This window comes from Arachis hypogaea, chromosome 16 (assembly GCF_003086295.3).
Source record: "Arachis hypogaea cultivar Tifrunner chromosome 16, arahy.Tifrunner.gnm2.J5K5, whole genome shotgun sequence".
NCBI lineage: Eukaryota > Viridiplantae > Streptophyta > Magnoliopsida > Fabales > Fabaceae > Arachis > Arachis hypogaea.
Genome location: NC_092051.1, coordinates 122,928,995 through 122,942,661, shown reverse-complemented (window position 1 = coordinate 122,942,661; position 13,667 = coordinate 122,928,995). Strand labels below are relative to the sequence as shown.

Below are 13,667 nucleotides of genomic sequence, written 5' to 3'. Positions count from 1 at the left end.
GGAAGTCTAGTGCTTCAAAGTCCCAAATGCATGCTCATGAATGTTTATGCCAATTATATCAAGCAGATATACTAACAGCACATAACACACACACAGAGAATGCACAGAAGCATAGTCAGTCCATTCCTCAGGCTCTACAGGAACGAACTGCTCTGATACCATAATGTAACACCCTACCATACAGAGACTTATGCTTAAGTCATAATTCAGAGATGGCAAGGTATTACGACCTCTAAAACAAAAATTTAGTACGTATAATAGTATGAATAATTGATTATAACTAGGAGCCTTTATAGAAAAAAGGGGTAAACAAAAACCGTAACTCGAACACGCAACACTCCGATCGATAACGTAACGAACAAGGATAAGCTAGCGCAAGATCATATATATAAAGAGTGTCAAAAACGGGAATATCAAGACTCAAAATCCAGCTGCGAAGATAACCGGTCCGAGCATAGCAATATATACATATAATAAAATAAGGAAAACCCCAAGGAAAACCCAAAGGGACACAACTACAGAAACCTATTCTCCAAAATCTCCCATAAGAGGAGTCATCACAATTTGTATTATTTAATGGAGATAAAAGTATCTAAACAAGATATATAAACCAAAACAGAGTCCCGAGAACAAAGGATCTTCGCTAAATCCAGAAGTCTCCAGCATGCCTCAACGAGAAGCCTCGCGTCCTGCATCTGAAAACCACAAAATCCGCATGGGTGAGAACCAGAGGTCCCCAGCATGGTAACAGCTTCCACATATATAATACATAATAATAGAGGAAAGCCGAAGGCAATCCTAGAACTTCCTCCAGATAATATCAAAGCTTATAAACAAGCTAAACCGTAAGTGGCAACTGACTAAAGATTCTTCAGTCTAACTAATACTTCCCTTTCCAATTCCTTCAGACCTCCCAACCACCAGCAGGAGTATAATATAGCAAACACAGTTATATCAGACAAGATATTTACAAATAGGAACAGATAGGGCATTTAGACAATTAGCAAGTAATATGCAGTCAAATAGGCAATCTCAAACAATTCATGTAGTATGCTTATGATGCATGCCTGTCCCTAGTGGCTGATGATATCATCTGTCGGTTATAGAGCCAACCCGACAAGTCCTGGTAGCTAGCCATTGGACTGTCCCTCTGTCGTGCATCCCCAACTCGAGTTATACTAATCATAAACTTGATCATAATCATGATCCATATCCATCACCCTCACTGGTGAATATTTATCCATCACCATCACTGGTGAATATTTATGGGGGCGAGCTCATCCGGGCCTTTCACAGTGCCCGGCCACACTTACGACATTGGGTTAACAGAGCTTCGAGTCTCAACCTGGAGCACATGGTGGCTAGCCATTGCTACTACCCAGGGAAACCCTCATCTCCAATGGTGGAAGTGCAAACATTCACAATTCAATCAACAGCATATATGCATTTATACTTGGCCAAAAACATGGCTCCGCCGTAACACGGCAATAATCTAACCATCCGGCTCACGGTTAAATCCATAACCAGCCAATTCATTAACAATTACGGCCCTTCGGCCCATGGCACAACAAGCACTTCCACCGCCATCCTCCGCATCTCACATAATCATCCTTGATCCTCAATGATCATTCATTTTTCCCCTTGCTTCACTTGCAAGTTACCACATTCACTAGCCCTTTTCCTCATGCTAGGCATATCATAAGGATTCAAGACATAAGTGGTGAGATCGGAGGCTTAGAAGTATGAAATTTGGCTTTTAAAACTCAAAAATCAACTTTGGGATGAAAACAGGTCCACGCGTACGCGCACTCCACGCGCACGCGTGGATGGCCTTAAAACTCATCGACGCGCAAGCGTCATACGCGCGAACGCGTGGGTTGAAAAATATCCAAACGGCGTGCACGCGTCAGCCACGCGTACGCGTGGGTACTCTTGCGCCCCAGGTACAAAACTGGCACAACTTTGGCACAACTCTCGGAAAAATGGCTGGGCATTGGGTGCAGCACATTCGGCGCGCCCGCGCACATCACGCGCACGCGTGGATGGCGCTTCCTGAAAGAACAGCGCGTACGCACCAATTGCGCCTACGCGCGAGGGTCATTCTGCTAAAAATTTTCTAAGTTAAAAATTGCAGAATTCACAGATTCAACCCCCAATCTTCCGACGGTCATAACTCTCTCATTTTAAATCATTTTTCACCCGTTCTTCGAACGGCATGGACATCCCGGATCCAATTTCATTTCTAAATAGATTTGGCACAAATCAGAGATCCGTAGTCCAAGTTATGTCCCGTCAAGTATGCCCAAAAACCATGTTTTCATTCAAAACCACAAAGTGCCATTTTCAAAACAAGCCACTTTCAACTCTTTTCAAAATCAATCAAATCATGCCAATTTCAACCCTTCTCTTTGAAATCATTCAAGATGTACCAAAATCAACAACAAGCCATCCTCAACTCACACATTGACATTTTACCAAAATTCCCAAAACCACATCCAACCATTTTAACACTTTTCTATCAAATGGCTAAAGGACAAACACAATATCATGTCATACATCCTTCCTCGTCCCAATTTCCAACAATACCATTTCCAATCAACAATCATTATACATAATCAACATCATACTCACCATCAACATGGTACCACCCACCAATTCAACCTTAATCATCCATCAAGCATATATCACAACATGCATTTCTCATATATCACACAATCAAGGCATCAATATTCATAATCACATATATGAACACATCATATATCTCAACCATTCAACAACACCAACAATTCAATGCCTATCTTAGGGCCTCTAGCCTAAGTATTTCCTACCACATTACATATTAGATACGGGAAACCGAAACCATACCTTAGCCGATTTCCCAAGCTCAACCGGAGCACTTCCAAACCACTTGTCCACAAGCTCTCAAGGTATCAACACCTCCAAGAACAGATTTTATCACACAAAACCCCCTTTCAAGCTTTCCAAAATCACCAATCAAGCTCCAATATTCACATATACACAACCTAAGCCACAATCATCATATCCATACACAACATCTCAATACCCAAACATCATAAAATCAATAAATTACACTAGGGTTGAGTATCTTACCACACCCAAGGTCCAAGGAGACAAGATTAACCTTCTCCTTCAAGAGAGTTGGGTCCTATAACATCAAAGAACCCAAAATCTCAACATTTTTGCTTATGAAACACGAAATCAAGGGCTGGAATTTCGAACAGTAAAACGTGGCTTACCTCAAGATTGATTGTATGGGTTTTGTAGAGCTCTCCGCGGTGAACGCGTGGCCGCAAACGGTGCGGCGATCGGAGCTCTAGATCAAAAGTTATGGTGGTTTGAAGATCAAGTGAGAGAAAGAACTTGAGAGAGTGTTCTTCCCTCCATAGCCTCCATTTTCAGCGTGTTTAGTGTGTTGTGAGGAGAGAGAGTGCTGAAAACTAGGGTTTTGGTTTAGTTTAGTTGGGCCAAGGGCCCATTTTGGGTCCGGTTGGACCGGTTTGGCCCGTTCGGTCCAATCTTGATCCGATTTTTATAAAATTGGTACCGAAATTCTCGTCTCAATCTCCTCTATCACATTTAGCCATAAAAATAACATTTTTGGCTTTCTAGAATAAATTCTCATTTATGGGTTAATTAGCCATTAATTAATCGGGTCTTACAGTTACAGATTAAATTTTCTTGCAAAACTTCAACCAAACAATATAATACAATAATATAACATCAACAACATTCTCCTTATTATTCACATAATTAACCTTTATTGTTTGTGCCTCTAATTATGAAAATAAGAATGAGCATGAGCCATGAAACTTTTGCTCATATCCGCAAGGTAACTTGCTACAACCAATATGACAATGATAACAAGCATGAATTTGAGTGCAACCTCTCTGGTCGTTTCAGGTGGTAACTCCTGATCAATAACATCATCTTTATTATTATAGTACCCTTTTTTTGTGTCACTAAAATTATTAATATCATAACTATCTTCTGCTTTGGATGTGGCTTCACTAACTTTATCTTCTTCTTCAAAGGTAACTTTCTCTTTACCTTTTTCTTTCTTTTTCTTCATGGCGGGATCAAATTCTTCTTCTTCTTCTTCTTCTCGATAAGATTGAGGGATTTTCTTTGGCATTACTACGGTGAGAATGTTTTGCATGAAACTGCCATGAATGGCATCTTCGTTGCAAAAGGGTGGGAGTTTAATCTCTTTCTTGAAACGCTTCCATTTGGTTCCATCCAATAAGGGACGCTCCCCACTTATAATCATCATTCGAAGATGGTTTATCTGAATTCTTATTTGTTCTCTTTTAAAACCTGAAATTAAATACAAATTAAAATGCATGTGTTAAAGAATTAAGAGATAATAAAAAATTAGTTCAATTCAAAAAATTTAAAGATATTATGTTTAGTATTTATTAATTATTATTAAAATAATTATATAATTTTAAATATAATAAATATATAATTATAAATATTATATATATATATATATATATATATATATATATATATAAGTATAAATTTTTATTAAATAAGATAATTTTAATTATTATCTTTTTAATATTATCGTAAAAATTATATTGTATGGCAAATTAAACAATGAAATTGAATAATCGGCAATAGTAATAGTCAAAGGGTTTAATTTCTATAGTAATAATCGGTACATATAACAATTAACTCATAAGAGAGTATGGTTGAAAAACTTTTTTTTTTTTTTATGGAAGATATGAATACTCGAACCCGCAACTTCTTAATTGAGTATGGAGAGATTATGCCATTTGAACTATTGCTTCTTGGCATGGTTGAAAAACTATTAACACGAAAAAAGAGTGTTAATTTTATTAAGAAAGGAATTTTAACTCTTTCAAATATAAATTTATAGTTTGAAAGAACTAAGTGCATTAGTGAAATGAATTTTATTTTATTCTATTTTACTATTTTTATCCTTCTTTCATCATAGCTCACCATTTACAATATTCAACCATGGCATATAAATTAATAGATAAACATCTATTATCTATTATAACATAAGTAAAGGAGAACCCAAAATAATTTTTATAGTGAATAAATGACATATAAATTTTTATGTTTCATATAAGCTTGTTATGTAATTTATAACAATAACATAAAAAAATATTTATTTTAGACTTATATTTATAGTATCATAGATACTAACATTTATAAAATCAATTTAGCATTAATCTCATAATTTTACATATTAAATTATGTAACTTTACAAAAAAGCAGAAAAAATTAATTCATATCAATGGTTTAATTCTAAATTGCGTATTTTATTTGGAGAATAAATTTTATTTTATGAAAATCAATCTATTTATTTAAATATATATAAAAAGAAATCAAATAATGATACAATGGAACACTTGACATATTAGATAATTTCTAATATTGTCACATAAACATTTTAGTGATATTATTATTTTATAATTTTTCTATCATTGTATTACTTTTTAATCTTCGTTCTTAGGTAGTATTTTGCCTTACTTTTTAAGTTTTTAATTTTTTATTTTTTATGTAGGTTATTTTATACTTTTAATAGTAATATTATTTTTCTTTAATAGATATAAATTAGTTAATAAAATATAATTCATTCTCTCTTTCTAGTTTCACTTATATTCATGTTTACTATATAAATCAATTACTAATGTTTTGCACAATTATTTAAAAACTTTTGTTGATGATCACTTTTTTTTATTTTAGTTTTCTAAATAATTTACTATAATGTATGAAATTCTTACAATGTTTTTAAGTTTTCTTTTACTATTTTTGATCTAATTGTGTTTATCAATTATATATTGTGTTTGCTACTTATATATCACCTTTATTTTTAATAATTTATATTTTTTAATATTATTTAGTTATAATAATAATAATGTTAAAAAAATATGATGTCATGGTTCATGTATGTTATTTTCAATAACTAAAACATTATGTTCATATTTGCATTACATCTAATAACTTATTCTTGCAGTATAATATTTAAATTTATTAAACATATATATTAGGTGATCGATGAACTCTTTCAAACACTAAAATGTATAATGTGTTTACAATTTTATTTAAATTTAATATTAACTTTAAAATTTTTTTATTAAATAATTTTTTATGTATAAAAATTAATTAATTTTAGTTTCACGCAACGCGCGGATTTAAATATAGTTATACCTCGTTAGAGATTCATTAGAGCTCTCATAATCAACATCAAGCAAAGTGTAGATATATAAACACAATTTTTAGGTAATAAGGTTAAAAAAACACAAAACACAAAAACCCAGTGCTAACTGGTGAAAGAAATTAAATCATGAACAAATAGAAGCAGTTGAGTCAAGAATTGATGAATAGGCATACTTGTACGATTGATTAAATTGAAGTTTTGACAATAATTATTATAATTGTATTTAGTTTTTATCTTTTTCAATTCATTATTTTTAATTTGGTTGGTTTGTAGAGATTCTAGGTTCTCATTTACCATTCTGTTGGATGGAGTTGAGATCTTTCGTCAAAAGAAGAAAAAAAATTAAAGGAAGCAAACATGGTAGAAATAAAGGGAGAAGAAAAAGAGTTGAGACAGGCCAAGGGAATATTTGGAAAACCAAGTTTTTAATAATTGATATAATTTTTATATTTCAATTTTGAATGTTAAAGATTTAACATTGGGATTGTAAATCAGTTTTATTATGGTTTAATTTAGTTTGGATATTAATGTAAGAATTAGAATAATACTCAAACAAAAATTATCGAAAATCATACTTTTATTATGTTCGAAACCAAGTAAAAGATTTTTTTTTTACAAAATTCAATTTTCAAAGTGTTTCAAATACACAAAATTAAATAAATTTAATGAAAAACGATAGTACTATGTTGACATAATGACATGGGATATAAACATTTTATTATTGGCCTTATTTGTGTATGTAATAATTTATTCTTTAAAAACAATTGTTGCCTAATTTTGCAAAAAATTAAACTTATTTTGATTGATTGGTTGATAGAATAAAACATCTTACAGTCATCGTATAATCAAATTCCTAAAATTTATACCAGAACTAATAATTAAATTTGGTTATATAGATTCAACAAGTCATTTAATTTTCAAAAGACATGGACACATTGAAATTAAAGAAAAAGAGCATTAGATATGGAACATAATTACATGCCTGGAAGATGAAGTTCAATGGTGTCACGGGCCTCATCTATACGCAATTTGCAGACAGGATCAAAATCCTCATAAACCCGATTAGTTGTATGTGTAAGCTTGGATTCCATCGGACGGGAGATATATTGATATTTTTATTATTCTTGTTTGGATTGAGACTCTAAATGAATGAATTTCTTTCTTTTAATTTCATATGATATGATATGGGGAAATTTAATATTAGATTAGTCTACTTGAACAATGGGAAAAGAACTTTGAAGCTAAGGTTGCTTCAGTTTCTTGTTTAGTCATAGTCGTGGACTGGAATATAATTATTCCTTGTTAACCTTTACAAGTAATATTTGTTTTGTTTTGTTTAGGTCTTTCATTGTTTTGAATATACCTTGCCTTGAATTGCTTCGTGTGCAAATATATTATAATGAGAATTTAGGAATGGAAATATCAAATATAGAATGAATCATTTGTTTTTGTTCTATCCAAGAGAAACAAGGCATATATGCATTCGAGGAGTGATAGGGCCTACAACTTGTGTTTTGTAACCATCAATTGACTATCAATAGTGTTTTTAATGGTGTGTGATTATATCCAATAGTGAGAGATCACTCACTTTTTTTTTGATAGTTAAGTGCTGGCCACAAAACACAAAAATTACTGTCCCCCTAGACTTTCTCTATATGATTCTATAGAAGGAACAGCAATATCATATATAGCTAGTTAGACAATTATATTTAGAGTACAACTTACATCGAATTAGTTTTTGACAAATTTTGTATCAAATAAATTTTTTTGGTGTCTAAACATGGAAAGAAACAAAGCAAACACTATCCTATATCCGAGCGAATGATTTGCTGGAGATCAGCACAAGGCTCAAACCAAATAACATGATTAGAGTTACTCTTGGCACCATATCTAGCCATCCAATCCGCAGCTCTATTTGCTTCTCGGGACACCCACTCAACGTGAACAAGCCAAGGACGAGATAAAAGCTCATGAATCTTGTGAACCAAATATGTTACTTTAGATGAATACCCACTTGTAAGCTCATGCATGATGGGCAGAATGTCAAGGCAATCCGTTTCACATATAATATCCCTCAAACCGCAATTTCAAGCTAAAACCAGCCCCCTCCAAGCAGCAAATAATTCACATCTGATGATAGACCAGGAGGGAATGCTTCCAGAGCAGCCCGAGATCCAATCTCCCTTAGAATCTCTAATAATACACCCAAATCTCGCTAAATTTGAATTCTGATACAAGCTTGCATCACAATTAACTTTAAAACTGTTGCCTACCGGTGGTTTCCAACACAGGCAATTTCGGAGAGACCTAAAGACATTGTTTCGATTCCTGTAAACCTGTAAGTCCTTGGCGGTAATTCTGGCCAAGGCAATAACCGTGTGGTCTGTCCAAGGGTTGTCAGTATTGAATATGTCATTGCACCTATATCTCCATACCCACCAAAGTCCTGCACCAAAAGACGCCTCATTGTTAGCCAAGGCCTTCCGAAACCACTCTTCAAGAGCAGTACCAGCTGTCGAGTCCAGGATACTAGGATCCAACATATGCCAAATTTCCTTTGATCGTTCACAGTCTCTAAGGCAATGCTCCATAGTCTCCTGCGCCTTGTTACATCTCTTACACATATCTGAAGAAGCTAAATACCGCTTGAATCGAAAGGTCTCAGTTGGTAGAGCATCATGTAAGCCAAGCAACATAGTAAATTTGAACTTCTCCGGAATGTCTGTATTCCACAATCAGTTTCAGTTACTATTGGCATTCCAATTTAATGTTTTCTCTAATAACCATCTATAACCCTCCCTTGTACTATACTTTTTTGTTGTTGCAGGCCACCACTCCCACTGTGGCTCCAACTCAGTCAAACTAGGATATCCCAGACCACAAATAAACTGCTTAATCTCATGCAGAATAGGTGTGGTAAGACTATCAACCTCCCAAGACACCCTTTTCCACAAGTCAGCCACTATGAAATCTGATTCAGAAATATGTACATAAGGAACAAGGTTGCAAAGCTTGCCAAAAGGAGTCCACTCATCATACCAAACTGATCTGTGGACATCCCCAATATTTCAATGAAGCCCTTACTTGAGATGCTCATAGGCACTAACAATGTTCTTCCAGGTAGCCGATGAAGAATTTCTACTATTTTTGTTCATACCAAATTGATTCCTGAGATATTTATGCTTCAAAACCTGCACCCACAACTTCTCACTATTATTTAGACAATCCCATACCAACTTTTCCAGAAGCGCCATGTTAGCACAGGTAGTATCCCTAATACCCAATCCTTCTGCTCTTTTAGGAGTTATGGCGACCTCCCACCTGACTAGAGGTAGACCTTTGCCGGTCGCTTGGCCTTTCCACAAGAACTATCTCATCAAGGAATCAATTTTACTACATGCATACTTCGGGAGAAGAGAAATTTGCATTTCATAAACCAGGATAGAGGCCATAACCGATTTAACAAGACAAAGCCTCCCTACCTTATTCAATAGGCATCCTTTCTAACTGCAGAGCTTCCTCGAAATTTTTTCAATAACCTCCTGAGCCGTCTTTTTGGAAGCTCTGGCATGACCGATGTTAATTCCCAGGTATTTACCCAAATCATTGCAGAATTGGATGTTAGAGACCCTTGAGAGAACCTCTTTTCTCCTCTCCGACACCCTCTTGGAACACTGGGCCTTTGACTTATGAAGATTTACCTTCAAACCTGACGCTCTAGAAAACAAGTCCAGACAATGCATAACCTCTATTACTTGAGCTTTCGATGTCTTACAGAAAAGCAAAAGATCATCTGCAAACATCAAATGAGAGAGTCGTGGTCCGTTCCTAGAAACTGCTACCGGGTTCCACAAACCTTGGGAAACTCTATGAGAGATAAAGCAGGCAAGCATTTCCATACAGAGTACAAATAGATAAGGAGACATGGAATCTCCTTGCCTCAACCCTCTCTTTGGATTGAAATTTTGGAACCTGTTCCCATTCCATAAAACTGCCAATGAAGAGGAAGTCACACAATTCAATATAAGATTAATGGTAGCCTTTGGAAACCCAAACCGAACCAAAGTAGCTTCCAAAAAATGCCAGTCTACCCTGTCATAAGCTTTTTCTAAATCAATCTTGAATGCCATGGTCCCTTTTCGAGACTTAGTGTTCCTCATGAAGTGCATAATCTCTTGAGCAATGATAATATTCTCCGTGCTTCCTCTTCCTAGAATGAACCCTCTTTGCAAAGGACCAATGATCTCCGACAGGAAAGGTCTGAACCTGTTAACTACAACCTTTGTGACAATTTTATAAATTACATTACATAAGCTAATAGGCCAAAACTCACGTAAGGAAGAGGGAACTTCCACTTTAGGAATTAGAACAACGAGAGTATCGAAAATAGTCGCATTCATTGGCTCACCCTCAAAGGCTCGCTTGACCAGTCCACACACATCATTGCTAAGAGAGTCCCAGAACTCTTTGTAGAAAACTGCTTGAAATCCATCTGGCCATGGGGCTTTAAACGAACTCATGGTCATCACAGCTCTTTTAACCTCTTCAGACGTTACTGGTTCCACTAGTTTTTGACAAGTCTCAGTACTAAGAGATGGGCAAGGAAATTGCCCCATGGCGTCCAGGTCGATATCCTCCCTTGTAGAAAAGAGTTTTTGAAAGAAAGAATTTTTTTGCCATTTCTAGAGTCGAAGTCTCCGTGGCCCAAGACCCATACTCCAAAAACAACCCATGAATTTTGTTCGTCTTTCGCCTGATAACCGTCTACAGATGAAAAATTTTTGTATTTCTGTCTTCACATCTCACCCATTGTTCTCTAGATTTTTGATACCACAACAGCTCTTCTTGAAGAAGGACAACATTCAGTTCCTGATGCAAAACTTGCTCTTTGATCCTAAGCTGTTGATCCTCCTGACTCTCCAAAGTAATCTGAACGTCATTCAAAAGCCTCTCCAGCACCCTTTTCTTAACAAAAATATTGCTAAAAACCTTTTTATTGAAGCTAGTTGCATCTTTTTGAACCTCTAACAAATATTTGATCACATCCGGAGCTCCTTTATTCCAAGCTGTATGAACAACATTCCTAAAAAAGGATGAGTCATCCATGCAGCCTGGAATCTGAATGGACGATAGCCCTTGGTAGCCCTCTCTGCCATCTTGCACCTAGTGAACAACGGGCAATGATCAGAGTGAAGGCACGCCAGCACCTCAGTATAAGCCTCCGGAAACATCAGTCGCCAGTCTTGGTTGATAACTGCTCTATCAAGCTTCTTAGCCACCTGCACCCCACCTTTCACCTTCCTGTACCAAGTGAATCTTCTCCCAATAGCCCCATATCAAACAGCCCACAATCCTCCAATGTTTTCGTAAATTTTTCTGCTCTGGCAAGTCTAAACTGCCCCCTCTAACTTCACTCTGCAACAGCACATCATTAAAGTCCCCTAATACAATCTAAGGTCCGTGGATCATATTAGCAATCCTTGTGAAGTCACCCCACAGTTCTTTACGTCGATGTATATGTGGATTAGCATACACTGCACTGCAGTAACTAGAAGAATTTCCCATAGTGATTTCAAAACTGATACATTGATCAACTACATCCAATACTCTCACAGAAATATTTGAATTAGAACATAGAACCCAGATACCCCCACTATGACCATTAGCCTCAACAATACCAACACCCTTGTAACCTAGATTATTCCAAAAAGATTTCATCCTCTCGAAAGGAATATGGGTTTAAACGGCCTATGCACGTGAAAGCTTCAATGCTCAGTCCAAGCACACACCAAGTGGGCCCTGGAAGTAGATTTCTGCACTATCTACACTTAGTTATTCATTTTCTGTAATCCCTAGTAACTAGTTTAGTATAAATAGCACTTTTTACTATTGTATTAGGGGATTATGATATTATCATCCTTGGACTTTGAGGCTGGCCACACGGCCATGCCTAAACCTTTCTCTCTTATGTATTTTCAACGGTGGAGTTTCTACACCTCATAGATTAAGGTGTGGAGCTCTGCTGTTCTTCATGAATTAATGCAAGTACTATTGTTTCTCTTTCAATTCATGCTTAATTATTCTCCAAGATATACTATCGTACTTAATTCAGTTAAGTCAGAATGAAGGGGTGACCCGTGACAATCACCCACTATCTTCGTTACTCGCTTAGCCAAGATCCATGTGCCTAACAACCACAAGCGGTCTACATGATGTTCAACGTAGTCATTGGACGACAGTCGGAGTATATTCTCTTGGGTCTCTAATCCACGATTCGCATCGTCTCTCCTGACAACAGAGCATCCGAATCCGTGAGGTTAGAACCTTCGTGGTATAGGCTAGAACCAATTGGCAGCATTCCTGAGATCCGGAAAGTCTAAACCTTGTCTGTGGTATTTCGAGTAGGATCTGGAAGGGATGACTGTGACGAGCTTCAAACTCGCGAATGTTGGGTGCAGTGACAGTGTGCAAAAGGATAGAGAGATCCTATTCCGACGCTAGTGAGAACCGACAGATGATTAGCCGTGCGGTAGCTGTACCTGGTGTTTTTCATCCGAGACGAGAAATCCAACAGTTGATTAGCCGTGCAGAGACCGTACCTGGTATTTTTCATCCGAGAGGATCATACAGCTTGCCATGGAAGGGACCACGCATGATTGGACGAAGACAGTAGGAAAATAGAGGTTCAGAATCAACAAAGCATCTCCAAACGCTTATCTGAAATTCCCACAAATGAATTACATAAGTATCTTTATTTTATTTTATGTTTTATTTATCTTTTAATTATCAAAACCCCATAACCATTTGAATCCACCTGACTGAGATTTACAAGATGACTATAGCTTGCTTCAAGCCGACAATCTCTGTGGGGTCGACCCTTACTCACGTAAGGTATTACTTGGACGACCCAGTGCACTTGCTGGTTAGTTGTGCAGAGTTGTGAAAAGTGTAATCACAATTTCGTGCACCAATATATCATGAATTTGAGTTAAAGTTAAGGTTTTAGGATTGTGAATCATTTATAATTATGCATGGATATTGGCTGTATATATGTTGCTCTCTATTCTATGTTAATGAAAAAATATGTTAAGAATATGTCTCAATTGCTTGTCACTTGGTATTTTTTTTGAGAACTTAATTGTCGTAGTGATAGCTAATTGCAAGAATAATGGGATTGAGTTTACAAAGTTGAGTGGAATTAGTTTTTCTGTTAAAAATTTCCTTTGATTAAACTCCATGTTAGTGTTAGTTGATTAGGTTGTTGTTTGATTAGGTTAGCCTAGTTCAATTAGGTGGTTAGGTAGTCAATTGATTTTGTAGTGGATTTAGGTTTGAACTTTGATGTTTATTCTATCTGAAATTGGTTTTCCTGTGCTGGTAATGACTTGTCCTATTCTAATTTAGTTTCCTGCTACTGCTTCATTGATCTACCCTGTGCTAAATTAGTTTACTT

The 13,667-nt window shown here is 36.0% G+C and overlaps 1 protein-coding gene across 1 annotated transcript; it reads right to left on the bottom strand.

Annotated features, from left to right (window-relative positions):
• Nucleotides 1-3,736: 3,736 nt before the first annotated feature.
• On the bottom strand, nt 3,737-7,409 carry LOC112754832 (uncharacterized). The gene is made up of 2 exons (XM_025802615.3): nt 7,197-7,409; nt 3,737-4,335 (listed from the first exon to the last, which is right to left on the bottom strand). Exons 1-2 carry the CDS (start codon nt 7,303-7,305, stop codon nt 3,794-3,796), a joined length of 651 nt encoding a protein of 216 aa, XP_025658400.1. The 5' UTR covers nt 7,306-7,409; the 3' UTR covers nt 3,737-3,793.
• Between the last annotated feature and the right edge of the window lie 6,258 nt (nt 7,410-13,667).